Source organism: Plecotus auritus (genome assembly GCF_963455305.1).
Source record: "Plecotus auritus genome assembly, chromosome: 1".
Classification (NCBI taxonomy): Eukaryota; Metazoa; Chordata; class Mammalia; order Chiroptera; family Vespertilionidae; genus Plecotus; species Plecotus auritus.
The window spans coordinates 5,149,914-5,177,425 of record NC_137770.1 but is presented as its reverse complement, the minus strand read 5'-3'; the positions used below and the strand labels follow the sequence as shown (position 1 = coordinate 5,177,425).

The following is a 27,512-nucleotide window of genomic DNA, read 5'->3' as shown; positions in this document are numbered from 1 at the left end:
TGGACTGGGGCCCACAACCACGGAGCGCCCCGTAAGGGCCTTCTGGGGCCGCCGGCCCTCCCCCCCTCCCTCCCCGCTGCTCCCTGGGCTCTGTCCCACCCTGTTGGCCCCACAGGTGGAACTCACCAGAAAGGCCTCCCTCCCCGCTCCAGCTCCCTCTGACCCTGAGCCAAGCTGCTGACGTCCAGGGCTTTCCTGCAGGTCCCAGACCCCAAAGGGGTGCCCTCGCCCGCCTCTCTGTGGCACGGAGGGCCCAGGTACCCCCTTCCTTGCCCAAATCCTGGGCCCGGATGGGAGCGCTCTTCTTTTGACCTGCCCACTATTTTGATGTTTTTTCCTTTGACTCAAAAGGGGCCTCCCTGACTCACCCAATGCCCGCTCTCTTGCTTAATCCTTACGCCCCCAGGGCCACGAGGCTCTGATCTTCATAGCCAGGCCTCGGGGCTGTTGACAGAGGCAACATTTACAACATCCAGCCTCAGTTTTGCTTCAGCTCCAGAACGACCCACCAACTGTGAGCCGGGGCCTCTGTCCTCCGACGTAGCTCTTCGGGTCAGTCCCAGGACCAGGAGTCAGTTCCCTCTGAACCAGCCTTGGGCAAACTACGGCCCGCGGGCCGGATCCGGCTGTTCTATCCGGTTCTCTTGCTCTCCCCTCCGCTCCTTTACTTTGAATTTATATTAGTTCACACAAACACTCCATCCATGCTTTTGTTCCGGCCCTCCGGTCCAGTTTAAGAACCCATTGTGGCCCTCGAGTCAAAAAGTTTGCCCACCCCTGTAATCTGAGCCCTAGGCATGGAGTTGAAATGACTGTCCAGAGTCCTAACCCGCCCCCCCGCCATCATCCTCAGTGAGGTGCTGTGGGGAGGTCATTACAGGGAAGGACACGCGGACCTGACACAGAGCCAGGAGGACAGGCTGCCCAGACCCCCAAACCCTGAGAAAGCCGCCGAGGCCCAGCCCTGCTCCCCAAAGAAATCACTCCACAGCTGCGTCTGAAGTCAGCTTTATGTCCAGCTACAAAACCCGAGGACACTCATACAAAAGCAGTGCTATCAAAAATAACATTAATGACATCCGACAAGTGAATTCCCACCAATGTACAAAGGCTCTGCGCACCGTTTACACGGCCAGTTCCTGGCCAAGTACCTGGACGGAGGGGACAGACCCTGGAGAGAGAGCTGGCCCGAGCTGGCGGCGCCCTCACAGGCCGAGTCACCCCTGAGTCTGCTGAGAGGGTCTATGGGGTGGGCAGAGGCCAGGGGGGTCACTGAACCCATCTTCCTGGGGTAGGACCAGGTGCTCTCCGGGGCAGGGGATGAATGGAGGCCGTGGGGGGCAAAACCACAGTCCCCCAAAGATGCCCACGCCCTAACCTCTGGAACCTGTGACCGTGCGAGGTTCCGCGGGGAAGGGAATGAAATCAGGTTGCCCACCGGCTGGCCTTAGGAGAGAGCAGTGCGGGCTCTCCGTCCGGATGGGCCAAAGGTAATGGCTGGCTCCTTGCGAGTGGAAGCGGGAGGCAGGAGCGAAGCACTGCATGTGCAAGGCTCTGACGTGGATGGGGCCACGGCCGCGCCGTCCCGGAAGGCGGCCTCTAAACACCGCAAGAGGCCGGGCACCCCCTGGAGCCGCCAGCAGGGCCCGGCACCGGCCCCGTGCCTTCAGCCCACTGGACCCGCATCAGAAGAACTCTGACCTCCAGAACTGAAAAGCTGGTCTTGTTTTAAGCGACTAAGTTTATGGAAATTCATTATAGCAGCAGTAAGAAACGAATATAGGTGCAGAGGGGTCAGAGGTCAAGCTTGCCCAGCCCAGACCTCAGCCGGACTTCCAGGTGGAGGACCCAGGAAGGCAGGCACCCCTGGGCCTGCCTTGGGGGCAGGCTGAACCCTAGAAGACCCAGGAGGCCCCCTTCTGGGCAGGGGGTGCCTGCAGGCACTGCAAGCAGAGAGGGGTCGGGGTCTGAGCTGCAGGGGCGGTGGGGGGAGGGCAACCTGGAGGGGCTCTGATCGGGCTCTGCCCCAGCCTGCAGGTGACTGCCCCGCCCCTTTCCAGGCCCAGGTACGAGCTCATCTTTCCCTTCTTTCCTGCCAGCTGCCTCCCATTCCAGACCTGCTGAGCACAGCTGGTCGCAGCCCTGGGTGAAGGGGGCAGGGAGGTAAGGCTCGGCCTCTGGCCCTCTAGGCACTCAGCCCCAGCCACGAGGGCAGCTCTGAGGCGGATGGGGAGGGCCCCCCCGCATAGGAGGTGACCCAGGGTCGCTGACCCCCGGCCACTCTGCCTGCTTTAGTGCCTGACGATCGGTGGCCACGTCTCAGGTGTGGCCTCTGGCTCCTCACGGTGGTGCTCCCGCCCCGCCAGGCTGGTAAGGAACTGGGACCCGTCCATTGCAGCTGCCCCACGGCCAGGGCGGCAGCAGCAGCAGCAGCAGCAGCAGTCAGGAGGCCTGGGAGGGCTGGACGCCAAGTGGGGTGACTGGCTCGAAGTGGAGTGTGTCCGAAGCTCGCCGGGGCTCGCAAGCAGCTCAGTCCACAGGAAAAACTAACCAACCTTTATAAGTGAAAACAGGGACTTGGCGGACTCGTGGGCCCCCGTGTGGACGTCCAGGATGCTCCGGATGCTCTTGACCTCACTGCTGGACAGGTTCCCCTTGATGGCCAGGATGGCGCTCAGGTGGCCTTTGCTGGCAGGAGGAGGTCCCGTCAGTCCAGCAGGTCACCAACGCCCCTGCTCACACCCTTCCCGCTCTCCAGCCTCCCGGCCTGAGCCACAGCGCCCTGAGCAGCTCCCCCCGCTCTCCTCCCACTGAGCTCCAGCAGCATGGCCGCCTGGCCCCGAGGGCACGCCTGCTCCTGCCACCTCAGGCCTTTAACCGGCTGTCCCTCCTGGAGTCTCTTCCACACGCTCTGGAGGTGACCAGCTCCTCTCACCTTTAAGCCTCAGCTAAAATGTCACCTCCCCCAAGAGGCTTTCCCACCCTCAAGTCAGCACCTCCTGCCCGTTACATCATCTTTACAACTTGCACGTGTATTCCTCTGCCTGTGAGCCCTCGGCGGACTGTAAGCCCTTAGAGAGAGCTGAGGCCTGCTCCGTCTTGTACTTCATTGCATCCTGGTACCTAGAACAGAGCCTGGCACCTAAGACCACTGGTAATTGTGGGTGGGATGGTGGGTGGGTGGGTGGGTGGGTGAATGGATGGATGGATGGATGGATGGATGGATGGATGGATGGATGGAAGAGTGAGTGGATAAATGGATGGATGGATGGATGGATGGATGGATGGATGGATGGATGGATGGATGGATGGATAAATGGATGGATGGATGGATGGATGGATGGATGGATGGATGGATGGATGGATAAATGGATGGATGGATGGATGGATGGATGGATGGATGGATGGATGGATGGATGAGTGAGTGGATAAATGGATGGATGGATGGATGGATGGATGGATGGATGGATGGATGGATGGAAGAGTGAGTGGATAAATGGATGGATGGATGGATGGATAAGTAAGTGGATGGATGGCTGAGGGGTGGATGGATGGGTAAGTGAATGGAGAGATGCAGAGTTGGGTGGATGATGGGTGGATGATGAATGGATGGATGGATGGAGAGGTGGTGGATATGTAGATGAATGGATGGCTAGATAGGTAGACATGTGGATGGTGGGTGAGTAGATAGTGGGATAGCTAGGTGGGTGGTTAGATGAGTAGATGGAGAGATGCTGCTTGTATGGGTGGGTGAATAAATGGGTGCATGTGTAGGTAAGCGGGTGGCTGGGTGGATGGGTGCAGTGGATCAGCCAGGGGCTACACTAGGCTGAGCTGTCAATCCAACTCAGGGCCCATTCAAACTTTCTCTTCCCTGTCAGAGGACTCAGCCCAAAACCCCATTTCCTTGGCTCACAAGATCCTCAGGCAACCTCCACTCTGGAACAGGGGCGCAGGGCCCAGGGCCCAGGTCCAAGCCCCCGAGGATCCCTAAGCTGAGTGGTGGACCCCAGCTTCATCACTGACCTGCTACAGCCTCTAGCAAGTCCCTGGTCTCTCTGGCCTCAGTTTCCCCTCCAAGGGGCAGTATCCTAAAAGGCTAAGAGTGTGGACTGTGGAGCCAGACTGTGGAGTCATCTTAACTCCACCACTTACTCACTGTGTCACCTGGACACGGGCCTAGCTCTCCAGGCTCATGTGTAAACCAGGGATGCAAAGCATCAGTCTGGCTCTAGCCCGTTTGGCTCAGTGGATAGAGCGTCCGCCTGCGGACTGAAGGGTCCCATGTTTGATACCGGTCAAGGGCATGTGCCCAGGTTGTGGGCTTGATCCCCAGTACGGGGTGTGCAGGAGGCAGCTGCTCAGTGATTCTCTCCCATCAATGATGTTTCTGTCACTCTCTCCCTCTCCCTTCCTCTCTGAAGTCAATACAAATATATATTTAACAAAGAAAAAAAGAAAAGCATCAGCCTGGCAGGGCTGAGGATCAAAGGAATGAGCCACTATAAGACCTCGCCTGGGAGCCGGCACAGCCCCGGCCCTCAGCAAGGTCAGCAGCCAGGGCTGCGTTGCGTGGCCAGTATTGGAGCGCCCACCCCAAAGGGGCTGCCTGCAGCCAAGCCAGGCTCTGACCACCACGGGGACCGGCAGGGCCATACTGACTGCCCAGGTCCTGTGCTGCCCTGTCTCACCTGAAGTCAGGGTACCAGGTGGCGTAAGTGGCCACCTCGATCTTGATGGCACTGGGGTCTTGCAGGCGAATGATCTCAGCGAGCGTCGGGAGGGCGTGGTCCAGCCAGGTGGCCGGGGAGCCCTGCAAGCACAGGCCTGGTTGGAGGGAGCTGTCCCTGCTCCCCAGGTGCCCCCGGGCCCAGAGAGGTTCAGGCCACAATGACTGAGCTTGGAGAGGCCCCGGGGGGCAAGGGCGGCCATGGGTGTGTGTGTGTTAGGGGGTGGGGGCGGGGGTCGGGGCTTACGTTCTGAGTGCAGAAGTGCTGGATGAGGTTGGCGTTGGCCAGGATCTGCCCGGCCAATTGCTGCTGCTGCTCCGCGGTCTTGAGGACCAGGCGCCGCTTGCTGAGCCGCACGATGTACTCCTTCACCAGGTGCACGTGGACTAGCTCCAGGAGCTCCTGCGCGGCCGGGGGCAGAGGCAGGGCCGTGAGCCAGCTCCCCACGGAGCGCACACTCTCCCGATGGAAGCTTGAAGCCCCGAGGCCGGGAGTTCAGGGAGGACAGATGCCAGGGCAAAGGAGTGCATACGTGTGTGTGCGTGTACCGTGCCGGTGGGTGTGTGCACAGGCCTGTTAGCTGCATGCCCAGGCTGCACAGCTGCCGGGACCAGCCCCCAGCCCCCAGCCCCGCGCCTCACCTCCCGGAAACACTCTCGCAATTCCGAGAACTCGGGCAGCCTGGCCTCCACGGTGGAGACGATTTCCTCCAGGGTCTGCGCAGAGGCCGCCCAGCGGGTCTGTGTGAGCCTCTTGAACAGCGGCTGCGACGGGAGAAAGGCAGGATGTCTGGACCCGCCCTGCAGGGGAAGGCTGCCAGCCGCACACACGCAAACACGCACACGGACACTCAGGGTGGCCCAGGGGCCAGGGGACCCCAGAGCTGCCAGGGACCCAGGGCAGGACTCGGGTCACAGACAGGAAGTGGAGGGGGGTCTGTGTACCCTTCCCCAAGGACACCCAGCTGTGGCTCTTGCAGCGCAGTCTGCCGGCTGAGGCCTTTTCCACCGCCCCCCCCCCCCCACCCCATAAATAAATTCCTGCATAAACAAGGCGTCGCGCCTGACTGGTGCCAAGTCATCCCGGGTCACGGTGTGGCCTTCACCGCCAGCTGGCCACCCACAGCCCCCCACTCTGGTCGCTGGGTACATGGCGGGCAGGCATGGAACCCCTCCTGCTTGTCTCCGGGGACCCTCACCCTCTGCTAAAATAACAAGGGCTTTCTGTGGGCTTCTTGGCCCCGGCAGACATGGCGTGGCGGTGACTGCCAGGGCTCTGAGCATCACAGCTGGAGGTCAGCATGGGGACAGGCTGGGGGCGGGGAGGGGAGTGTGTACAAACTTGGGGACTAGGTGGGGGCACGCTGAAGCTTTTCTGTGTCCTCCCAGCCCTGGGAGGCCCCTCTGAGGCCAAGCCCCAGGCCAACATGGTGGGGGTGAGGTCGAGGCCTCCATGGCCCCTCGCCTGGGCACACCAGCCTCTCTACACCCAGCCCCACACCCTGCCTTCCACATGGCAGCCTGGCTCCTGCCATTCCTCCCACCGCCACATCCTGCGCACGAGCCTCGGCGAGCCCAGGGCAGGGCGTCGCTACCTTCAGGTCCCAGAACAGGCCCTGGAGCAGGGTGTCAAAGCCGTGGCTCTTGAGTTCATTCAGGGGGCCCAGGGGGTCCTGTGGCGCCTGCCACTTCTCCATGGATATCCTGGAAGGACACGGGGCAGGGAGGTCACACCGGCCCTGCTGGCCCACGGCCCAGACCAGAGAGCCAGTTAGCCCGAGGCCAACCTTCCTAAACCACTTCCTCACTCTAGAACCCTCACTGGCTCCCCATTCCCTTGGGAGCAAGTCCAAGTCACCCCATTACAACCCCCAGGCAGGCCCACTCTGCTCACTCCCCGCACACCCCCAGGCCACATCCTCTTCCTAACTTAGGGCGTGTGGCTCAGCCTCTGCACATCCGTGTGCTCGGCGGCTTAATGGACAGAACCACTGCCCGTTGTTCTGAGGACAAAATCACCAGTGAACCCTATGCCTGAGGCGTGGCCCCCCCCCCCCGCTCCCCCCCACACACCTACCTCATCCCCCACCCTCTGCACTCTCCTCTACCTCCCCGCAGCCCCTTCTCTCCAGCAGGCAGGCTGGTGCTCTGCTCCCACACCACTCCCGGCCTCCCAGCCTCACCACCCTCACCCTCTCACCGGAAGGACAGGCAATTGTTGATGTTAGCCATGACATTGGCCCTGTAATTTCTCAGCTGTTTGCACCTCTCCAGAAAGTCATCAAAGGCTCGCTGGTAGCTGGTGGGACAGGAAGGGGCACTTGCAGGACCAGCACAAACACAGGGACAGGGGCAGCGCCCTGGGTCACAGCGCACTTTCCCAGGGACCCCAGGCACCCCAGGCACCCCGCGGCTGACTTCGCTCTTGGGGCCAATGGAGCCAGGTCCTGCCGAGCTCCCGAGCAGGGGGCCACCAGGCTCTGGGAGACTGGAGGGGGCCATGGGTAAATAAATGAAGGGGTCCTCAGAAGTGGGGAGGGAGGCAGCCAAGAGATTGGGGGGTGGAGACTCGAGCTGTCACCTGAAGGGGAGGCCAGGGTCTCAGTCCCTCGTGAGGCACCCCCTTGCACCTGGAGGGTGCTCTGCTGGGAGCCGTGCCCAGTAGAGTGGGGGCCTCAGTGCCCAGTGCAGGGGGAGAGGGCTCCTGCCCATAAGGACAGACACCCTAGGGGCGGGAGGGGCACTAATCTAGCCTGGACCCCCAGCCGGGCGCAGGGAGGAGACTGCAGGGCCCTCTTTGCACGCCTGCGCACACACCCACCTCCTCAGGAACGCAGCCAGCTCCGCCAGCAGCATGTGCTTTATCTGCTTCCCCAGGTCAAGCGTGATGCTCTCGGCCTTGACCTGGCCCTGGGAGATGATCTGCAGGGAGGGGGGTAAGCTGAGCAGGGGCCCAACTGGACCGGGGCTGGGGTGGGGGTGGGGGCATGCTGGGAACGGGGGCGGGCTCAGAGGCGGCACATGTGTGCACACAGGGATGGACAGGGTGGGCTGCCTGTGTACACGGGGGCGGAGTGTGCTACCTGAATGATGTCGATGGCCAGCTCGCTGTGACAGTGGCCGTTCAGCCTCTGGGGGGCCACATCCTGGGCCCAGCGCTGTGACTCCAGGTCCAGGGCTCGGGTCATCAGCTCCTTCACGCTGGCCTGGGGGCAGGGGCGAGTCAGGTCAAGGTAGCAAGGAACCCATCAGCCCTGCCCACGGGGGAGTCCTGTCAGGCTCCCTGATGTCCTGTCTGTCCCAGAGCCCCCCTCCGCTTCCTTCCTGCCCCTCGCTGGTCTGGCCCTGGCGCTGTCATTGGACTCACCACCTCGTTGGACAGGAACGTGGCCTCCAGCAGCCGGATCTGCTTGGGGGGCAGGAGGCTCCCCAGATTGACCCCCTGCAGCTCACCCGCCAGCTTGGAGCTATTGATGATGTCGCTGTGGGCAGAGGGGGCTGGCGTGAGGAAGACAGCCCCGCCCAGCTCCATCCTGAGGTGAGGGCCTACCTCCCTAGCTGCGTCTCCGCTGCCCTGAGCTCCACTGTGTGACCCCACTGACCCCCATCCCTGCCTCTCCATCTCCGGTGATGGATCCTCTATCTGTTCAGGCTGGTTCAGGTAAAAAAGTTTGGCATCATTGTGCCTTTTACTCTCTCGTTCACTCAGGCTCCAAAACATCCCCCCCCTCCCCGCCGCCCTGCCCCCATCAGCCTCCAGCCACCCAGCCCAGCCACCCCATCTCTCCCCTGGCTCATTGGCGAGCCTCCTTCCGGGCTCCTGCTTCCGCCCCTGTCCACCCAGCCGGCAGAACCTGCTGGCCTCCTCTTGCAGATCAAATCCCATCTTCCCTCTCACACACAGGAAACCCCGCTCCCTCTGGCAGCAGCCTGCGACCGGCCACCCCCTCCGCCTCTTCCCACCCTGCCCTCCCTCTTACCTCCCTGCACCCCAGCCCTGTGCGCCCCTCCCTCTTGGCCACCCCTGCTGCCCGCAGAGGCTGGGCCCGGCAAGCAGGAAGGGCCGCTCACGGGGCTCTGGAGGCGGCTCCCCTCACCCTCCTGGCGCCTCTGTGGGGTCTGGGCCTCCAGGGACGGCCCAACCCTGGCACTTCCTCAGGGCCTTTGTCTGCAGGAGGCTCAGGAATGGCCCTCTCTGCCCCTTCGCAGCCTGGACACCATGTCCCTTTGCTCCCTGCACTTCTGCCTCACAGGCCTCCCTCCACAAAGCCTCCCGAACCCCCCTCGTTTCCTGCTGTGTCGACCCCAGTGGGCCCAGGCTAAAGGCCCCCAGTCACCGGGACAGGAAGGCTGCCTGCCTGGCAGAGGTGTGTGTGCCCAGCATTTCCTGGTGAGTCAGGCCTGCAGTCCCTGCCCTGTGCCACCTCCCTGTGCCCTGCTGACTCCTCGCCCACCGCCCCACTGGGCCCTTCCTCCGGACCCGCGGGCCCACCAGCACCAGCTGAGCCCGCTGGCCACCCAGGTGGTTCCCCGAGGCCATCAGCGCTGCTCAGGACTCTCCTCCTCCGCTTCCTGCAGGCTTTCCCCTGGGACTGGGCCAGCCCGTAGGCACCCCTGGCTTCGTGCTGGGCACTTCCACACTCGCTCTCTCCCCACCCAGCTTGTGCTGAGACCCACGGAGTCTGGGTCAATCGGGACGCCTGACGCTGGACCCACGGCTACCAGGTACCCTCTGCCTCACCGCCAGCCTCCCACCCGAGAAGCTCCAGGCCCCTTGGCCAGAACTCAGCTCCGCTGTGGGCTCACAGGGATTGTTCAGTGGGCCACGTGGCCCAGCCCACCCCTGCTCTCCGTGCTTCCTGGGAGGCCCCCCGTAACCTGTCCATAAATCCAAACATGGCCAAGCTCAGCACAGCTCCCAGAATGCCTCCCGGCTCAGCTCCAGGCCCAGGGAGGTGACTCCCTTTGCCGAGAGCACCACCCTCCCTCTGCCTTCTTCCCGGGTCCCCTCCACTTCCTTCTGTGGGATTGGGAGCTGTCCCTGCTCAGGGACGTTGGCTCCTGCTCCAGGCAGACCCTATTGGCACCTCCTCAAGCCCACTTCCCGGACTGACCAGGCCAGGCTAGGGCCCTGCCTTGGGCTCCCACAGTCCCTGGCCCCCTCTGCCACAGTCCTTCTAGCTCTGGATTGCCATCGTCTGCCCCACCCCTTGCCCAGTTCATGAATGAATGAAGCTATTGGCCTGGCCGGCGTGGCTCAGGGGTTGAGCATTGACCTATAAACCAGGAGGTCACGGTTCGATTCCTGGTCAGGGCACATGCCGGGGATGTGGGCTCGATCCCCAGTGTGGGGTGTGCAGAAGGCAGCTAATCAGATTCTCTCATCATTGATGTTTCTCTCTCTCTCTCCCTCTCCATTCCTCTCTGAAATAATAAAAATGTATTTTTTTAGCCCTAACCTGTTTGGCTCAGTGGATAGAGCGTCGGCCTGCGGACTGAGGGGTCCCAGGTTCAATTCCGGTCAAGGGCATGTACCTGGGTTGCGGGCACATCCCCAGTGGGGGGTGTGCAGGAGGCAGCTGATCGATGTCTCTCTCTCATCGATGTTTCTAACTCTCTATCCCTCTCTCTTCCTCTCTGTAAAAAATCAATAAAATATAGATTTTTAAAAAATGTATTTTTTAAAATAAATGAAGTCCCTGCCTTTCTCTGCACCTCAGTTGCCCCAACTGCACCTGTTTCCCCAACTGAGGGCCTGGGAATGAAGGGTTCCAAGTGCAAAGCAGACCCCAGCAGGCCTAGGCTTCACCGCCCTGCTGGCCGACCCCGCCCACGGGGACCCCACCCCGCGGACCAGGGCCCCGCCCACGGGGACACCTTCCCAAGTACCTTTCCCCCTACCAGGGGGACACCTCCCCGCGGACCTGCCCCCCCCCCCCCCCCCCCCGCCTCCCCGCGGCCCAGGCCCGCGCTCACTTGGGGTAGAGGTTCTGCACCCAGAGCAGCAGCATGTAGGTGTCGCGCTGGCACAGCTCGAACTGCGCCATGGCCGCGAGCTGGGCGGCGAACTGCGCGTGGTAGCTCTCGGCGTAGGTGGCCACGACGCCGAACTCGGGGGGGAAGAGCGGCTTCAGCCGCTGCACCACGGCCTCCAGGTCCTCCTTCATGGTGCGGCCCATGCACAGGAACGTGCGCTCGGCCTCCGAGAGGCCCTCGGCGGCGGCGGGCGGCCGGCCCAGCCGCTCCTCGGCCTCCTGCGCCACCGCGCGCTGCCACAGCTGCAGCCAGTGCCGCGGGCGCGTGGCCACCAGCGCCGAGGGCCGGGGCTCCGCGGCCGCCACGCGGCGATCCTCGCGCTCCTGCTCCGCCAGCACGGCCAGCGCCTGGCGCAGCCGCTCGGGGGGCGCCTCCAGCGGCCGGCGCAGCGGCCCCAGCACCTGGTCGCGCAGCAGCACGTACAGCGCCTCCACTTTGCTCTGGCGCCGCACCAGCTCCTCCTCGCTCGTGCCGCCCGCCGCCGCCGCCGCCGCCTGCAGCTCCCGCTCCAGCAGCATCAGCGGCCCCGCCGCCTCCAGCTGCCCGCGCTCCAGGTCCGCCTTGAGCTCCTCCACTGCGACGGGGGACACGCGTTAGCCGCGGGCCAGGGGGACGGCGGGGCCAGCTCACCCCCACGGCGCCCACTGGAGAGCCCAAAAGGCGAAGGGATGCGCCCCGAGAGGCCAGTCGGCGTCCCAGACAGGACTGCAGCCTGGTTCGCCTCCTCCCAGCCCCCCAAATCAGGCAGGGGTGCAGGGGGCAGCCAGGAGGGGAGAGACGTCCATGCCCATCACTCTGCCCTCTCTCCTGGAGGAGTGAGCCAGGCCCCGCCAGCTCTGACACGGGACCCTAACCCACGTGGGCCCAGCCTACCTGTGGGCAGCCGGCCCGCCGGCCCCGGCTTGGCTTCAGGGTTGCCCGCGGGCTCCGTGGAGCCGGACTGCCACTTCTTCTTCTTCCCTTTGGTGAAGATGTTGAACATGTGGGCCAGGCCTCTGGGCTTCTTCTTCTTCTTCGAAGCCTCCTCCTCACCCCTCTCCTGGGCCACCTGGGCCTCCGGGAGTGGCACCATGTCCTCCGAGGAGGCCTCCGACATGGAGGCCTCTGACTCCGCCTCTGACGCAGTGCGGAACTTCAGGGGGCTTCCAGGGCAGTCAAGGGCCCCTGGCCTCCGCTGCTGGCCTGGCAGGCCTTGGAAGGTCATCGCCTTCAGCATCGCTCCGGCTCAGGCCTGGGTGGGCGAGGGGAGGGGAAGGGCAGGGTCAGCGGTCACAGCACCAGGCGTGTGCTTGTCAGTCGTCCCGGTGCGGCCACCAGGGCTCTGGCCTTCTCCTGGCAACCACGAGGGCACCACCTCCGCTCCCGCCCTGGACACGGGTTTCTCAGCACCCACAGCTCCTCCCCGCAGCTCCCCCGCAGCATCGCCGGCAGGGAACAGGCTCAGGAGGCCCCGCCTCCCAGCCGGAGGGGCTTCCCTTCACTTGCAAAACTTCCTTGACAGCGCCCCCCCCCCCTCTGGGCAGGGGTGCAGAGCATGCACCCTGGACCCCACGGGGCCCTGGGCAGAGACAGCATGGCTTCAGGCCCATGGCACGGAGCACGAACCGAGGTCCGGAGGGGCACGGGGCAGCGAAGGGGCTGAGGCAGAGGCCCACCCTGGCACACCCTCCATCTTGCCCAGTTCTTCTCTGGTCTTGTCTGGCTGTGGGGTCCCAGAGGGACCCTGTGAGCAAACATGGGCCCCCGAGCAAGCAGAGCCGCCCCCTGTCCTGGCTTGTGGGGCTCAGTCTGCAGCAGCCACAGCACGCCCCCCGCACCAGGGGGGGACCTTGGAGAGCCTGTCCCACGTGGTGAGATCCGGGGCTGCCCGCGGCCGCACAGTAACTCCGAGTGGGGACCAGACCCCTGGCCTCTGCTTCTCCCTGCTCCCGCAGGGGCTGATGTCACCATCAAAGCAGCTTTCACTTTCTGTGCCTTCGGGGGGGGGGCGGGGGGGTCATCTCAGGGAGAGGACTCAGGGAGGCTTAAACGCCCCACAGTCAGCAGTGTGAGCTCACCACCTGCCTCCGGGTCCCCCACCACCTTGCACGCTGCATCCAGAAAGGCAGGACCCTGTGCCCAGCAGCGCTTGGCCACTGTCAGAGCGAGGCAGGGTCATGGAGGGGAGCATGGCTGAGCCCAGGGAGTGAGCGGGGCAGAGCTGGGAAGAGGCAGCAGACGGGGCCAGGCCTTCCTGGGGACTGGGGTGACCCATAACCACAGTGCCTTCTCTCCCACCCAGGAGTAAATACACCAGTCATGACGCATGCCACACAATGACAGACCGCCCCAGCCGCGGCCCGGCCACCGGGATGGGCTGACCCACCAGCCAGGAGGAACCGAAGTGTGGGTGATGGGGAGGCGCTGCGGGAGGCTCAGCTTGACCTTCTGGAGCCCCTGCTGCCTCCCCAGCAGCCCACACACCTGTCCCATCTCCCCCCCACCCCCCGGCTGCTCACCCCAACCCCTGAGCTTGGCCAGAGCCACTCGGGGCCAGGACGCCTGGCTTGTTCCCACTCCCACTGGCCTCTCCAGGTGCCCTGGGCAGGGTCCTCCAGCGCTTCCCGTGCCATTGGCCTGGCAGTCCCACTGCAGAACCCAGGAGGGGTGCTCTAGGGAGCCCCCAGACCAAGGTCCCCATTTCTGCCTTCCCACCCACTGCCCCAGCATCCCCTCCCAATCCATCCATTTCATGCGACTCACCCATAGAGGCTGGTCTGGACGGCTGGGTGGGGTGCTCAGGACCACCCCAGGGGCCTGCCCCACCTCTGCCCTCCTCCTGGGGCGAGGGAGAAGCCATCCTGACCAGCAGGCCACCAGCCTCACCTCTGCAACCTCAACCCCACCTCCCAGGTCCCCGCACAATGGGCTCCGTCTGACCTCCAGACCCAGCTCTGCCGGGTCCCCACGTGGTTCCCGTCTCCTCCCCTGGGCACAGACTCCTTCTCAGGGCCCTGCCGCCCGTGGCCATCCAGGCCCCCCAAAACTGCAGACCCACACAGCCCAGCGCCAGCCCCACGCGGGGCCCAGGAAGGGTGTGGGGGTCTGTCAGGCCAGCAGGGGCGGCAGGAGAGTTCATTGCGTTCAGCGCAGCCCTTGCTGGGCAGTGAAGGTAAGAAGGGGCCGCTCAGTCGTATTGCGCATCCCCCTCCTTCCCGGTTCCCTGGGGGTCGGGGCTGAGGTCACACAGCCTCCCCTGCCTCTGCTCCTGGGGGGGGGAGGGGTCATCCCCCAGGTGAGGACCGCAGGCGCCGCAGGTGGAGTGATGGCTGGGTCACACAGCCTCCCACCCCTCCTCCTGCGAAACAAGGGAGACCCGCGCCCTTCCGTACAGCCCCCTCCCTGCCTTTCCCAGGGGCACCCCGCTCTGGGAGCGCAACCCGGGCCCCGGGGCAGGGGCCTCAGTTTCCCTGGAAGTGGGGCTACGGGGTGCCGGGGGCCCTTGGGTCGGCCGCCCCGTCGGTCCCCGCTGCCGCGCCTGCAGCTCCCTCGGAGGACAGGGCCATCGGCCGGGGACGAGCGGTCCGGCGGCAGCGCAGCCGCGCGGAGCGGTGGGGACGGACGCGGGACGCGACGCGGGAGAGAGGAGTCACTTACAGAGCCGCCGCGCCTGTGTCCCGGCAGAGCCCCGCGCGGCCTGAAAAAGCCTCCGACTCCGCCCCGCCCACCCCTCCCGCCGCCACAACCGCGGGCGGAGGCCGACGGGGCTGCCCGGTCCCCGAGCACGGGGGCGCACCCCCCGCGGAGCTGGGCCTGCCCAGCAGGGAAGTGCGTGGGGAGGGGTCACTGCCTCCCACCCGCGGGGCGGGGGGCGCGGCCGCCGCCACATCGCCCCGGTATCTGGGGCGCCGGGACCCTTACCCAAGGCCCACAGGGATCGGGTCTGGCTCCCACCCATTGTCCAACGGCTGCTTCTGATTGGCTGGCTGGAAGTCCCCTCCCTCCCCTCCTCCTCCCCCCGCCCCTCGCCCCCCAGTTCAGGACCACGTTTCTGCGTCACAGAGCCCGCCCCCATGCCAAGCTCTGGGAGCCCCTCCCCACACTCGGGGTGCCGGGACCGTCCCACCCTGACTCTCTGGGCCACAGGAGGATCCCACTCTGGTGGCACTGTGGCCGCACAGAGGCGGGGAGGGGCTTCCTGGAGGAGGTGTCTGTCCTAGGGGAGGGCTGCAGGGTGGTCGCTATGGACAGGGCCCCTGTGCCGGGTGCCTGCATGTCTCATTGTCAGGTCTTGCGGGAAAGGGGGAGATGCCCGCGGGCACGCAGGCAGAATGGCGGAGTCGGAATTCGAACCCAGGCCTGCAGAACCCCTACTGAAGGGCTTTCCCGTTCTGGGACCCGGGCTGGGCCGGGACAGGCTCCTGGGGGCCCAAAGCCGGGGCCCAGGCAGCGTGGCCTTGAGCAGCTCACACCCCTCTCTGGGCCTCAGTTTCCCCTCTCAGCCCGGCTGCCCAGGTCTGTAATGGGGTGGGGAGAGGGTGCTGGCCGAGAGCACCGGCAGCGGAGCACCCCCTTGCTCTTGCACATGCCAGGAATCCCTGCCCGCTGGAAAGGACAGTCATTCAGGAATTTCCCGGCTGAGCCTGAGCCCGCTTCCCTTTTGCTGCCTGCTGGAGCCGCCGCCCCTCCCCCTCTTGTTTGCTCCCTGACCCCTACACCTCCGAGAGCTGCCCGCTCCCCCAGGGGCCTGGGAGGGTGGCAGGGCGGGCGGGGCATGGGAGTTGGGGGTGCCCCTGGGGACCGAGAACTTCCTCTTCCTCTTGGGTGAAAGTGCCAGGGTTGGGTTTGGACATGGACCCTGTCCCTGGGAGGGGGGGGGGGTTGGGAGGAGGGGAGGGCTTCAGGAGTGACAGTAAGGTGGACCCCACCCTTTCTCTCCCTGATGCCCCGACATTTTTCAGAGAAGCCAACCGATGGGGAGGCCTGTGAGGTCATCCCATCTGCTCCCCAGATGAATGGGGAGACCAAAGGCCAGGCCCCCAAGGCCACCCAGCCTGCCAGAGACCCTGGGGATGAACCCCGGGGGCCTGTGGGCCTCATTGTGCAAACCTGCTTTCCTGTCAGGGTGTCAACGCGCCCCACAGGTTGGGACACTGTGGAGCTCCCGGGCCGCGAGGGGCGGAGGCGGAGGCTGCCAGCCGGTCCTGGTCGGCAGGGACAGGAATGACCCTCCGCAGGGCACAGCCTCTTCCCGGCCGCCCAGGCCACCTGCCCCCTTCTCCACGCTTCACCTGAGCGGGGACCAGGGCTAGCCGGTGGGGGGTGGGGAGTGGGGGAGTGGGGGGGGGGGAGAGCTGCCTTGCCCTTGTGCATTGCACCAGTCACTTCCCGAGGGCAAAGGGTGTGTATGTGAAGCCCCAGCGCGAGGGAAATCCTCTCCAATGGGCTGCGCTGAGGCCGCGGATGACAGCTGGGGGGAGGGTGGCTGACGGGGCAGGAGCTATTCTTACTCCTTGACATATGAGGAAAGTGTGCTCCGGGGGCCAGACTGTCCAGGGAGAGCCAGCCGCAGGCCAGCCAAGAATCCACTCCGCAGGAGGGAGCATCTGATGCGGTGGGAGTGCTGCTGGCCAGCTGCTGGCCCTTCCCTCCCAGTCCTGTCCTGTCCTGTCCGCTCCCCTCGGGGCTCCCGGCTGGCTGCGAGGAGGGTGGCAGCAGGAGCCGTGGTCTGCTTCTCTCTCGCATGCGACCAGGGCCTTGGCCCCACCACACGCACGGGAGCCGCCCGCCTGTGGCTCTGCCTCCCTTCCCTCTGCTCAGAAGGGACAGCTGACTTTTTCCTCAGACCGGTGGTAACAGATGCCTAACCAAAAGGACCGCTGGATCCTGGATGTGTGCAGCTGGGTGGCGTTAAGCACCTTCGCCCTGTGGTGCAGCCATCGCCGCGCCATCTGAGAACTTTGTTCACCGTGAGAAACTCATCAAGCACTAGCCAGCCGTGGGCAAACTACGGCCCGCGGGCCGGATCCGGCTGTTCTATCTGGTTCTCTTGCTCTCCCCTCCGCTGCTTTCCTTTGAATTTATATTAGTTCACACAAACACTCCATCCATGCTTTTGTTCTGGCCCTCCGGTCCAGTTTAAGAACCCATTGTGGCCCTCGAGTCAGAAAGTTTGCCCACCCCTGCCCCTCCCCCTCCTCCAGCCCCTGGCGACCACCATTCTACTCTCTACACGAGACGATTCTAAGTACCTCACGGAAGTGGAATCATACAATGTCCGTGGGGGGGACCGGCTTATTTCTCTTAGCATGATGTCCCCAAGGTTCATCCCTGTCCTGGCGCGTGGCGGGCGTCCCTTCCTTTGTAAGACTGAATGCCCGTTGTCTATTCATGCGCACCGGTGGGCACGGGGCTGCTGCCACCTCTCGGCTACTGTGAACACGGCTCTGCAAGTGGGGAGCGCAAATCCTCGCACAACCGGCTGCCCATTCTTTGGGGCAGGCAGCCGACTTCCGTGGACCTCACAGGCCCGGCTGTTCGGAGGGCTTTGCCGTGTTCACTGCTTCCATCGGGCAAGCTCCTGAGAGGGGTGCTCCCTCACTACCCCCCTTTCCCAGGTGGGAACTGAGCGCACTCCTTCACAGACAGGTCCCGTCCTGCGCTGGTCGGTGGCGCTGGGCGCCTCACTAAACAATGCTCCCCCCCAGTGTTGATCAACGTGGAAATGCAGTTTTATGTACTTAAGTCACAAGGAGGGACTGCCAGGCCAGACAGCTTAGATGCAGAAATGAGAGTTTTTACTGCCTTCCACAATGTTTACACATTTGGGGGAGAAAAAGTCCCAGTATTTCATAATCTTGTTCATTAACTGGGTCTTCCCCCGCTCCCTCTGGGGCCCAGCCACATGGGGAGGGGGTGGGGGAAGTGAGTGCTGGCTGTGCTGGGACTGTCAGCGGCGGGGGCCGGCCTTGCTGGGGAGAAGCTCCTGGGAAGAGGGGCCTGGAAAATAGAGGGGGCACATTCAGGGGCAGAGGCTGAGGGTCTCACAAGACTGAAGGGCTGTGGGTCGTGGGGCCGGCTGCACCCGGAGGACTAGCAGTGGCCTTGGGCACAGGGGGGTGCTGACAGTGGGGTGGGCTCCCCGGACCAGGAGGCCAGGGCACCGGGCTGTCGCCCAGCCTCCCCGAGGCCTGGCCCACTTCCCTCTGTGAGATGACTTGCATTTCCACTGCTGGTCCGTCAGTCCTGCTTCTCCCTTTACTTCTCAGGCCATCGCCTGACCGGGGGACCCTTCCTGGGGCCTCTTGTTCCTTGGGGTTGCCCCCTCACTCACTGCACTGGGCAGGGCCCTTGTGTCCCATGTTGACAGAGGAGGAAACTGAGTCTGGGAAGAGCGAAGGAGCTCGCAGATGGAGGCCTTGAGGCTGGGGCCTGTGGCCAGCGGGAGAAGTCACTGGCCTGGGGTCACTTGCAGCTGCACAGTCCTGGCCCTGAGTCAGCTGATCTCCCCAGGGCCACAGGACAGCTGGCCAGGAGCCACCCTCTCGGGCACCCTCTCCCTGGGGAGCGCTTGCCCCACGTGAAGATGTTTACTTGTGAACAGCCCCTCCCCTCCCTCCCAGGAGGAAGCCAGGCCCCACACTTCCTTTTCTGTCTGGCAGTTGGAAAAACTGAGGCCTGAGGAGAAATGGCATCTGCAGGGTCCATGGGGCAAGAGGACCCCAATACTTGGCCTTCTACGGAGTGCAACGCAGAAGGGCTTCCTGGAGGAACCGCCCCTCCCGGGAGTCAGGGACTTCTCCGTGCCAGCCCCAATGGCCCAAACTCTCCCCTAAAAAGGCCTGGCCTTATGCAATGGCTTTTGGTGGTGATGCAAAATGGGCAAGGTCAGCTCCTGTCCCTCCAGGCCTGGGCCGCCCTTGGAGCCTTCCCCTAGCCTGCCTGATTTCCAGAAAGTCATGTTTGCTCTCCACTGGGCTCCACCCAATGACAGAGGCAGGAACTCTCCTGGGAATCCCAGCGCTTTGCGGGTTGGGCCAGGGCCCAGAGGCCAGGAGGCTGCCCAAAGCACCAAGGGCCTGACCTTCCCCGGAGCCTCGGTGCTGGGCTCTCCTCCTCATTGACACTTGAGAGCTCGGGGTGTCTGGACTTGGGAGAAGGAAGGCATAACTCACATCGGCGTTTTTATTTTATATTATTACTAGTGACCCGGTGCACGAAATTCGTGCACATTAAAAGGGGATTAATTAGAGGAAATAATTTAATATTGCTATTTGCCCTTTCTCTATAATAGAAGTGTCAGAGATGAAAGAAAATTAGTAAAATGTATAGGAAAACCTTCCTCCTGTCAGAGTCTGGGGCTCACCACGGGACCCAGAGTCAAGTCCCCGCCCACCCATATGCACCTCAAAATCGTGTGAGACACACACCTGGCCGGTCCCCCCGCATTGGGCTAGATCCAGACTTGTCAAGCCTGCTGGGCAGGGGGCATAGCCTTAGGTCCCCCGGCCCGGTGCCAATATGGGGGGCATGGCCTGAGGTCCCCCAACCCAGCACTGGGGGTGCACCTTGAGGTCCCCCGTCAAGCCCCACTGGGTGGGGGACATGGCCTGAGGTCCCTTGTTAAGCCCATCCAGGCAGGGGGGCACAGCCTCAGGTCCCTTGGCCCGGTGCTGGGGCGGGGGGTGCAGCCTGAGTTCCTCTAGCCCAGCACCAGGACGGGAAGTGCACCTTGAGGTCCCCTGTCAAGCCCCACGGTGGTGGGGAAGGGCATAGCCTCAGGTCCTTGCTGATTGCTCATTAAGGCTCCTTATGGGAACTTGGCCTCAGCTATGGGTGCAGCCATCTTTGTGACGGAGTGATGGTCAATTAGCATATTTCTTCTTTATTAGATAGGATTTTTAAATAGATTTTTATTGATTTCAGAGAGGAAGGGAGAGGGAGAGAGAGATAGAAACATCAATGATGAGAGAGAATCATTGACCGGCTGCCTCCTGCACACCCCTCCCCCCACACCCCTACTCCCCCATTGGGAATCGAGCCCACAACCCCGGGCACGTACCCTGACCAGGAATTGAGCAGTGACCTCCTGACTCAGAGGTCAATGCTCAACCACTGAGCCACACCAGCCGGGCTACCTAGGTGTTTTAGACATGTGGCTTCGCCCCGGGCCTCAGTCTTCCCTCCTGGAAATGGGGCTGGCACGTGCTCTGCGTTTGCCAGGGAAGGCTGCAGTGCCCGTGCCTACAACCAGCAGCATCTGCTCCTCTCCGGACTCTGCTGCCAGCCAGGCCCTCATGAGCCACATTGGCATTTTTGCACGAATGCTCCCCATTCCCCCCAGGAGACAGAGCCCAGAGAGGTGGAGTCACTCGCCCAAAGTTACACAGCTAGGAATGTGCCGAGCTGGGAACCCAGCCCAGGGGCGTCGGAACCCAGAAGCTGATTCCTAACCCTGCACGGAGGGAGGGAGGGAGCTGGGCACACGGTGGCTGCGCCCTGACAGCCCGACATTCCTCTTCCCTAAGATCCAGAAATCCCGTTATTTGGGGACTTATTCTTACCCCCCTCGAGGACTGCCCTGCCCCCAACCGCCACAGCAAAGGCAGGCTCTTCGCCACTCAGGTTTCCCTTGTCAACCTCGGCTGTTTACACACAGGTGCCCCCAGGGAAGGACACAGAGGAAGGAATAGAAGACTTTTTACCTTATATCCTCCTTATACCTTTTTTTTTTTCTTTTTTACTATATTGTATTGCTTTTTTACAGAGAGGAAGGGAGAGGGATGAGAGTTAGAAACATCGATCAGCTGCCTCCTGCACACCTCCCACTGGGGATGTGCCCGCAACCAAGGTACATGCCCTTGACCGGAATCGAACCTGGGACCCTTCAGTCCGCAAGCGGACGCTCTATCCACTGAGCCAAACCGGTTAGGGCCCTCCTTATACCTTTTTAATCTTGAACTAAGTGAATGGACCACTATCCAAAACATATCGAAGCCGCAGATGAAAACATGTAACACGTTTTACTAGCCGCTAATAGGTGTGTGGTATATACAGCCTTGGCAGGGGGAGGGCCCCAGGAGAGCAGTGGGCCAGGTGTGGGCCTGACAGGTCCACGTGTCTGTCCCCCTCCAAGCATTTCACTACAGTAGGGGTTCTGGGGAGGCTGGGCTGCGACCTGGTGGCACCTACCCTTGGAGCTCCTACTCCCAGCACATCCCCCCTTGAAGCCCAGGAAGGGACCCTGCACTCTGTGTTGCCATGGTGCCCGGGACAGAGCCACTGCCCAGCACTCTCACGGACTGGGGGTGCACCTTGAGGTCCCCCGTCAAGTCCCACTGGGTGCGGGGCATGGCCTGAGGTCCCTTGTTAAGCCCATCCAGGCAGGGGGGCACAGCCCTGGACTGGAGGGGGAAGGGCAGTGAGCAGGGGGAGGCCAGGTCCCTGTCCCTACTCCCAGGCCTGAGCACAGACAGACACTGCCCACCATGGGGGGCCGGCTGGTCTGTGGGGTTCCTAAAGGGCCTTTGTGGTGGCAAAGGAAGGAAGTGAGAGTGGGGAAGCAGGTTGCTCTGGGAACCAAGCAGCCTCCTCTACCCTCCTGTGCTGCAGTCTTTGGCAGCAAGGGTTCGGGAACCTGGAGAAAGGCTGCACATAAATGGATACACTAGACAAGAAATACAAATTTAGAAGGCGTGGCGAACCAGGCGGAAACCCTTCTCTAGTGGAACGGGCTCGCCGAATCTCCGGACCCACGGCTTTTTATTTACACACTAGGGGCCCGATGCACGAAATTCGTACAAGAGTAGGCCTTCCTTCCCCGGCCGGCTGCAGGCAGGTACCTGAGACCCAGTCCCCGCGTCCAGAAGGTCTAATGAGCATATTATGCTTTTATTATAATAGATTTTTGTCCTTTAGCAAAGCAAACATACATATCAAAGGTAAGGTTTGGTCAACAGTAAAAGATTATCAGGTTAGGAAAACCCCCGAGCCATTCCACCAACATAATCTCCACAGAACAATGAGGGCATAGCTTTTAGCCCTTGCTAAAAGCCCCAAGGCCCATCAGCCTTCTGAAGGACTTCTTGCATAATTATGACCTGCTGGTCTTATGACCTCCAGCACTCCTGGGCAGTGGTGAGGGGCCCTTCAAGGGGGGCTGTCCCCGTGTACAGGGATCCTGTGAGGTGCAGGGCCAGGCAGGAAGGGGCTGGGGCAGGGTTCAGGCCTAGCTCTGCACTCTCCAGCCACGAGACTGTAGGCCAGGTCCTTCACCTCTCTGTGCCTCAGTTTTTCCAGCTGTGAAATGGGGCGCTGTCTGTGACTCCCAGGCTGGGGAGGGTGACGTAAATGCCAGCCATAAATCCGGGTCCCTGGCCCCAGTCCCAGGGGGCCTGGACAGGCCATGGTCTGCAAGAAAAAGCTGGGAAGACCCCGGGTGCAAGGCTGAGGGGAACTCTGAGTGGCAGCAAAGCCCGAGGTGAGTGGGGCAGCGGGTGGGGAGGCCCTAGGAGGACTGAGCAGCCTCCTCGCAGTACAGGGGAGCACTGAGGCGGAGACCACGCTGTCTCCCTGAGCTTCCAGGTTCGGAGACAGGAAGTCAGAGTTTCCTGGCAGGAACTCCATGCCCGGGCAGGCCTGGTGCGTGTTCCTGTGAGCCCAGCCGCGTTTGGGGGCTGGAGTCAGCTTCCCAAGGCCGAGTCGGGATGAGCCGCTCCTAACGAGGGTGCAGTTGGGGAGGCTGGGGGCCACAGGGCTGGCTGAGGTGGGGACACCCTGGGTGCTTCAGGCCCAGGGCTCTGGCCATTGGTCATTTTGCCCCAGGGGTGGGTGGGGGCTATGCCCAGGACCCTGCCACCCTCCCTGTTACCAGGTCCCATGGGGCCCTGCAGAGAGCCCAGAGAACTTGGCTCCTACGGTCCAGGCCAAGCGGGGGCTAGGGCCTGGCTCCAGAGCTGCTTCCGGGCTTGCTGGCCAAGTTGTCTGGCTAATAAGGAAGTATGTGTGCGTGAATGTGCATGTGTGTGTGAATGTGCATGTGTGTGCGTGTGAGTGTGTCCCTGGAGTGTGCTGGACCTGGTCCACATGGAGGATGGAGGGACCGTGCCAGGTGTCTGTGGGCCCCCTGGGACAGGACAGCCTGGGAGCCCCGGTGCCCCTCCAGCGGGTTCCTGGTCCTGCCTCTGCCTGGCACCCTCCTCCCTGGCGGTGCCCTCTCCGCCCTCCGCTGGCCTCCCCCCAGTGCCCACTTCCTGGGCTCCTCCATGGACAGGGTTGTCCTGCTGTCCATCCCTGAGCTGAGGGGCCTGGAGTCGGGGCCTGCTCCGTGAAGTTTGGGGGCTCCAGCCCAGGCCCCTCTGGAGGGCATGAGGCGGTGCAGGGGGCAGCCTCCAGCCCAAGCGCAGTCCTGGGGTAAGCCCAGCCCGGGCTCGCACCCTCTGTGGGCCCCCTCCCCGTGGCTGAGGATCCAGGCCACCTGTGCAGGCACCTGGTGTGAGGCAGGGCCAGCTCACACTCTGCTGGCTGTCCCTCCCCCGCCCCCCCACCACACACACACACACATACACACACACACACACAGGACTGCTGGTCAGTGGCAGTTCTGGAATATTCCCGGCCCCACCCCCAACCTGGAACCTGAGAACTCCAACCTCTCCTCTTCCTCATTCCACCCCCACCCACCCCACCCCACCCGACCTGATTCCCACCAGGGAGGTCTGTGCACTCCCTCTCCCCGCCCCCCCACCTCTAGCCCCTGAGCACCCATGGAGGGGGCAGCCCCTGGTACCTGCTCCCACCCCCTGGGGCCCCACCCGGACTCAGCCCTGGCTGTGCTGCAGCGCCGGGGAGGGAGCCAGACAGCCTGCCTGGCCTCTGCTCAGTGACCGTCCGCAGTGCCGGGAGGTGGGCCTGGAGGGTCTGGAGACGCACGGCCCCTGGGTGCGGGCCCTGCAGCCTTTCAGGACCCTCGCCCTGTGCCTGGGAGACAACGTCCTCGGGCTCCCAAGGGGCCTGGCCTGGCTCCAGAGGGACAGGCTGAGGCCCGCAAGGAAGTCCTGCCCCCGGCAGTTACCCGCTACCTCGCGCTGCCACGGTCAGGGCCAGGCTGAGAGCCAGGGGGCCTTCTGTGCGGGGCGGCGGGGGGGTGGGGGGGGGCGGGGAGGCCTCTACGGCTGCCTCTCTGTGTGTCTCCTGCCAACCTCACCTCAACGCCCAGGTTCCTGCCAAGCTGAGGTTGCCAATGCAAATGGGGTTCCCAGCAGCCTCGCCCCAAAGGCTGGAGTCAAATTTCGAGTCAAATTTCGGTGCCGCTTTTGGCAACGATGGGGTGAGGAGGGTGCAGGTGCCCAATGGAGGGATCTCCTTGCAGCCCCCCCTCCGAGCCCAGGCCTGTGGCACCAGCCCCCCCCCCGCCCCCACAGGGTCTCACTTGCCTGGTCCCTCGTGTCTAACCCAACCCCTTCCTCTGCACAACAAACCTTGGCGTTTCCTTGTCTCCCGGGCCCCCCGCTGAGTGGCAGCGAACCCCGAATTCCAGGCCGGGAGCCTGTTTTGCTGGGCAGCCACAGGTGTGGGCCTTCGCAGCTCCGGGCCTGCCTCCGTCTCTGCATCCACTAAATGGGGCCGCAGAACCTTCCCTGGCACACAGGGACCGACCCAGACTTCCTGCTCCCAGCCATGTCGGCCTGCCTTTCTTAGGGGAGCACCATGGTAATTCATGTTTATTTTTTAATAATAAACATGCGTCTCGTGCTCAGACGGGGGTGGTGCCGGACAGCAGGGACAGGAGCCCCTGCCCACACTCCCCCGCGGATGCCTGAAATGCCTCTCTCATTGCTGTCCCTTCTGGCCCAGCGGCCACGCTGGCTGCGGATGGAAGTGTCATGGCTCTGGGCTTAGATGGGGCAGGGCTGGGAGTGCCTCCCTGGACTCCTCGAGTGGGGCCCAGGCCTGGGGGACAGTGGCTGAGCCTCCACCTCCTGCAGCGCCCCCTGCGGTCTGCTCCGCTCGCCCGGGAGCACTAGATACAGGTGATGAGCACATCCACGGAGGTGGGCACGGGGATCTCCGCAAAGAGCACGCGGCCCCCCGCGGGGCTGGCTGCGCTCAGCAGGTCCTGGGCACGCTGCAGGAGGCGGTGGTTCCGCCGGCGGCCCAGGCGGCGCAGCGCCAGGATGGCCAGCACGTGCTCACGCCTGCAGAGACACGGACCCTCGTTGCAGACCCAGCACCTCCAGGGACACCCCAGGCCCCGGGTGAGGGGAACCCCTGCTGGGGCTGGTCTGAGAGAGGCGGGGGGCGGGGGGGGTGGGGAGGCAGCGCTCCTGGAGGAGTTGGCTGGCCGTGGAGGGTCCAGCAGGTGGAGAGAAGGGGCCGCCAGCTGGGGGACCGGCCTAGGCAGAGGTTCAGGAAACGCTGGGGTGGGGGAGGAGCGAGGGAGGAGGGATGCGTGTGCAGAGGGCGGTGGGCCAGGGGCATCACGGGCCTGGGAAAGGAGGGCCATGCTGAGAGCACTGTACAGGGAGCCCAGCCAGGCAGCAAGGAGAAAGGCCGGTGGAGGCGGGGGGTGGAGGAGGCCTCGTTCGTCACCCCTTCCCGGCCAGGGCACCCCGTCTCCAGGAGCCTGGGAGGACAGGGCCACTGAGGGTAGGGGAACCCCGGAGCGCTGAGGGTGGCCACTCTGAGTCAGTCAGAGAGAGAGTGCCACCTGGGGCAGGAATGCTCCCGGCTGGGGGCTCGGGGAGGAGCTCTTGCACCCCTACCATCCTGTCCCCAAGGCCTTGAGCTGGGATTCCCATGGGTTTGATGACTCACCTCCCCCCCCCCCCAAGCAAAGCCTCTTTCCTCCTGGCAGGGCTTCCAGAGAGGGCTTTGTTCCCCAAAACTCCCCCGCGGGGGGTGGGGAGGACATGTCTCCACCATCAGACACTGAAGAGGGACGGGACCCCGCTCAGACTCCAGGAGTACCCCATCCCACCACAGGACTGAGCGAAAACCACAGAGAATAGATTATGAAGCAGGGGAACCCCCTTTTCCAGGCGCCCCCCTCCCATGAGTTTGCATCACCCTCAGGCTCCTCACCTGCCCACCTAAGCCTCAGGGATGGGGCCCTTGGGAAGGCACGAAGCCCCCGCCCCAGGGCCCACAGCGCTGTGGGAACCCCGGGCAGCAGCGGGGTACAGACCTGATGTCGGGGTAGCTCCCGATGAGCGCCTCCAGGTGCCGCTGGATATCGTCTTTGTAGGTCTCACCCAGGATGTCAGCCACGCACGGGATCGCCTGGTCCAGCCACGTGGCCTCCGAGCCCTGCGGAGGCAGGGAGACGAGCCTGTGGGGCTGGCCACCTCCCCGGGACCCCCCTTGCGGCCCTGCCTGCAGCCCCTCCATAGTGCACCGCTGGCCTTCCCGCAGCCCCCACCGCGACCTCTTCCTGGCGCAGCCATCACCTGCACCTGACAGGGTACAGCTCAGGGTCTTCCCGCCTCTGCTCAGAGGGTAAACTGAGGCCCAGCCGGAAGTGCAGCCTGGAGTCAGACCCGCAGCCAGGCAAGGGGTGGATGTGTGGGGAGGAGGCCCTCCGCTCCAGAGGCTGGAGGTCGGGGTGGAGGAGAGGCCTCCCACAGCCCCGCCCATCAGATGCAGTTGCGACCCTCGCTCTTGGAGCCCCACAAAATGTATGTAAATATATGCAAATGTATGCGAAGCACCGCCCCGGCCCCGCCCCTCTCGCAGCAGCCCAGCTGTGCGTAAAGAGCCCGCGGCCCCAGAACCCCGCGGAGGGGAGGCGAGGCCGGCAGGCAGCCGCTCACCAGGCCCCGGAAGGTGTCGCCGATGGCCTGGGCGTCCAGGCCCATCTTCTGGGAGCCGGTCAGGCGCTCGGCGCCCCGGAACCGCTCGCGTGGCCTCAGCGCCTGCGCCAGGTACTCGCGGACCACGTAGCGATGCGCCTCCTGCAGCGTCTCCTGGCCGGGGCGGGGCGGGGCGGGGCGGGGCGGGTCTGAGTCCAGCGCCTGGCTTTGGGCAGGAACCCACCCGGGCCAGGCTCCTCCCCAGTACCTGCGCGCGAGGTGGCGCCACGCGCTCCAGGTGGCCGGCAAAGGCCACCACCTTGTCCATGAGGGGCCGCAGCGCGTCCTGCGTCAGCCAGGCCTTGGTGCACAGGAGCCTGAAGAGCGGCTGGGCGAGGACGAGGGGGTTCTTCCAACTGTGCCCTCCCAGCCACTAGCGCCTCCCCTGGGAGCCATGCGGGGCTCCTGACAGCCAGGCAGGGCAGAGGCCAGTCTGTCAACAGGAAGAAACCCTGGGGGTCTCTCTGACCCCCTTCTCCACACGGTGCCCGGGCATCCCTACTGCAGTCACGCCACCGGGGCTTTCCCAGGAACCGTGGGCTCCAGGGGCTCGGGTTTGGGTTTGAGTCTGCAGCCAGGTCTTGCTGGGGAAGGGGCCTGGTTTCTTTCCTTTTTATTTGATTTGATTTTGATTATTTTAAGTGATAACGTTTTTAAAAATACTTTTTTTTAATTGATTTCAGAGAGGAAGGGAGAGAAAGAGAGAAACATCAATGAGAGAGAATCATGGACCTGCTGCCTCCTGCACACCCCCTACTGGGGATGGAGCCTGCAACCCCGGCATGTGTCCTTGGCCGGAATCAAACCCAGGACCCTTCAGCCTGCAGGCCAGCACTCTATCCACTGAGCCAAACTGGCTAAGGCTTTTTAAAAAATAAAAAAAATATATATATATATATAATTGATTTCAGAGAAGAAGG

The 27,512-nt window shown here is 63.5% G+C and overlaps 1 protein-coding gene across 2 annotated transcripts; it reads right to left on the bottom strand.

Moving 5' to 3' along the window:
• Nucleotides 1–993: 993 nt before the first annotated feature.
• TNFAIP2 (TNF alpha induced protein 2) lies at nucleotides 994–25,996 on the bottom strand. 2 transcript variants are annotated; one of them, XM_080644735.1, is made up of 12 exons: nucleotides 25,929–25,996; nucleotides 11,639–11,996; nucleotides 10,706–11,339; nucleotides 8,097–8,211; nucleotides 7,813–7,935; nucleotides 7,551–7,651; nucleotides 6,930–7,028; nucleotides 6,325–6,433; nucleotides 5,372–5,494; nucleotides 4,977–5,132; nucleotides 4,692–4,813; nucleotides 994–2,688 (listed from the first exon to the last, which is right to left on the bottom strand). In XM_080644735.1, exons 2-12 carry the CDS (start codon nucleotides 11,979–11,981, stop codon nucleotides 2,547–2,549), a joined length of 2,067 nt encoding a protein of 688 aa, XP_080500861.1. In that variant the 5' UTR covers nucleotides 11,982–11,996; nucleotides 25,929–25,996; the 3' UTR covers nucleotides 994–2,546. The 2 variants fall into 2 exon arrangements, with proteins under 2 accessions (XP_080500861.1, XP_080500860.1); XM_080644734.1 differs by lacking the exon at nucleotides 25,929–25,996 and adding an exon at nucleotides 14,402–14,421.
• Nucleotides 25,997–27,512: the final 1,516 nt, after the last annotated feature.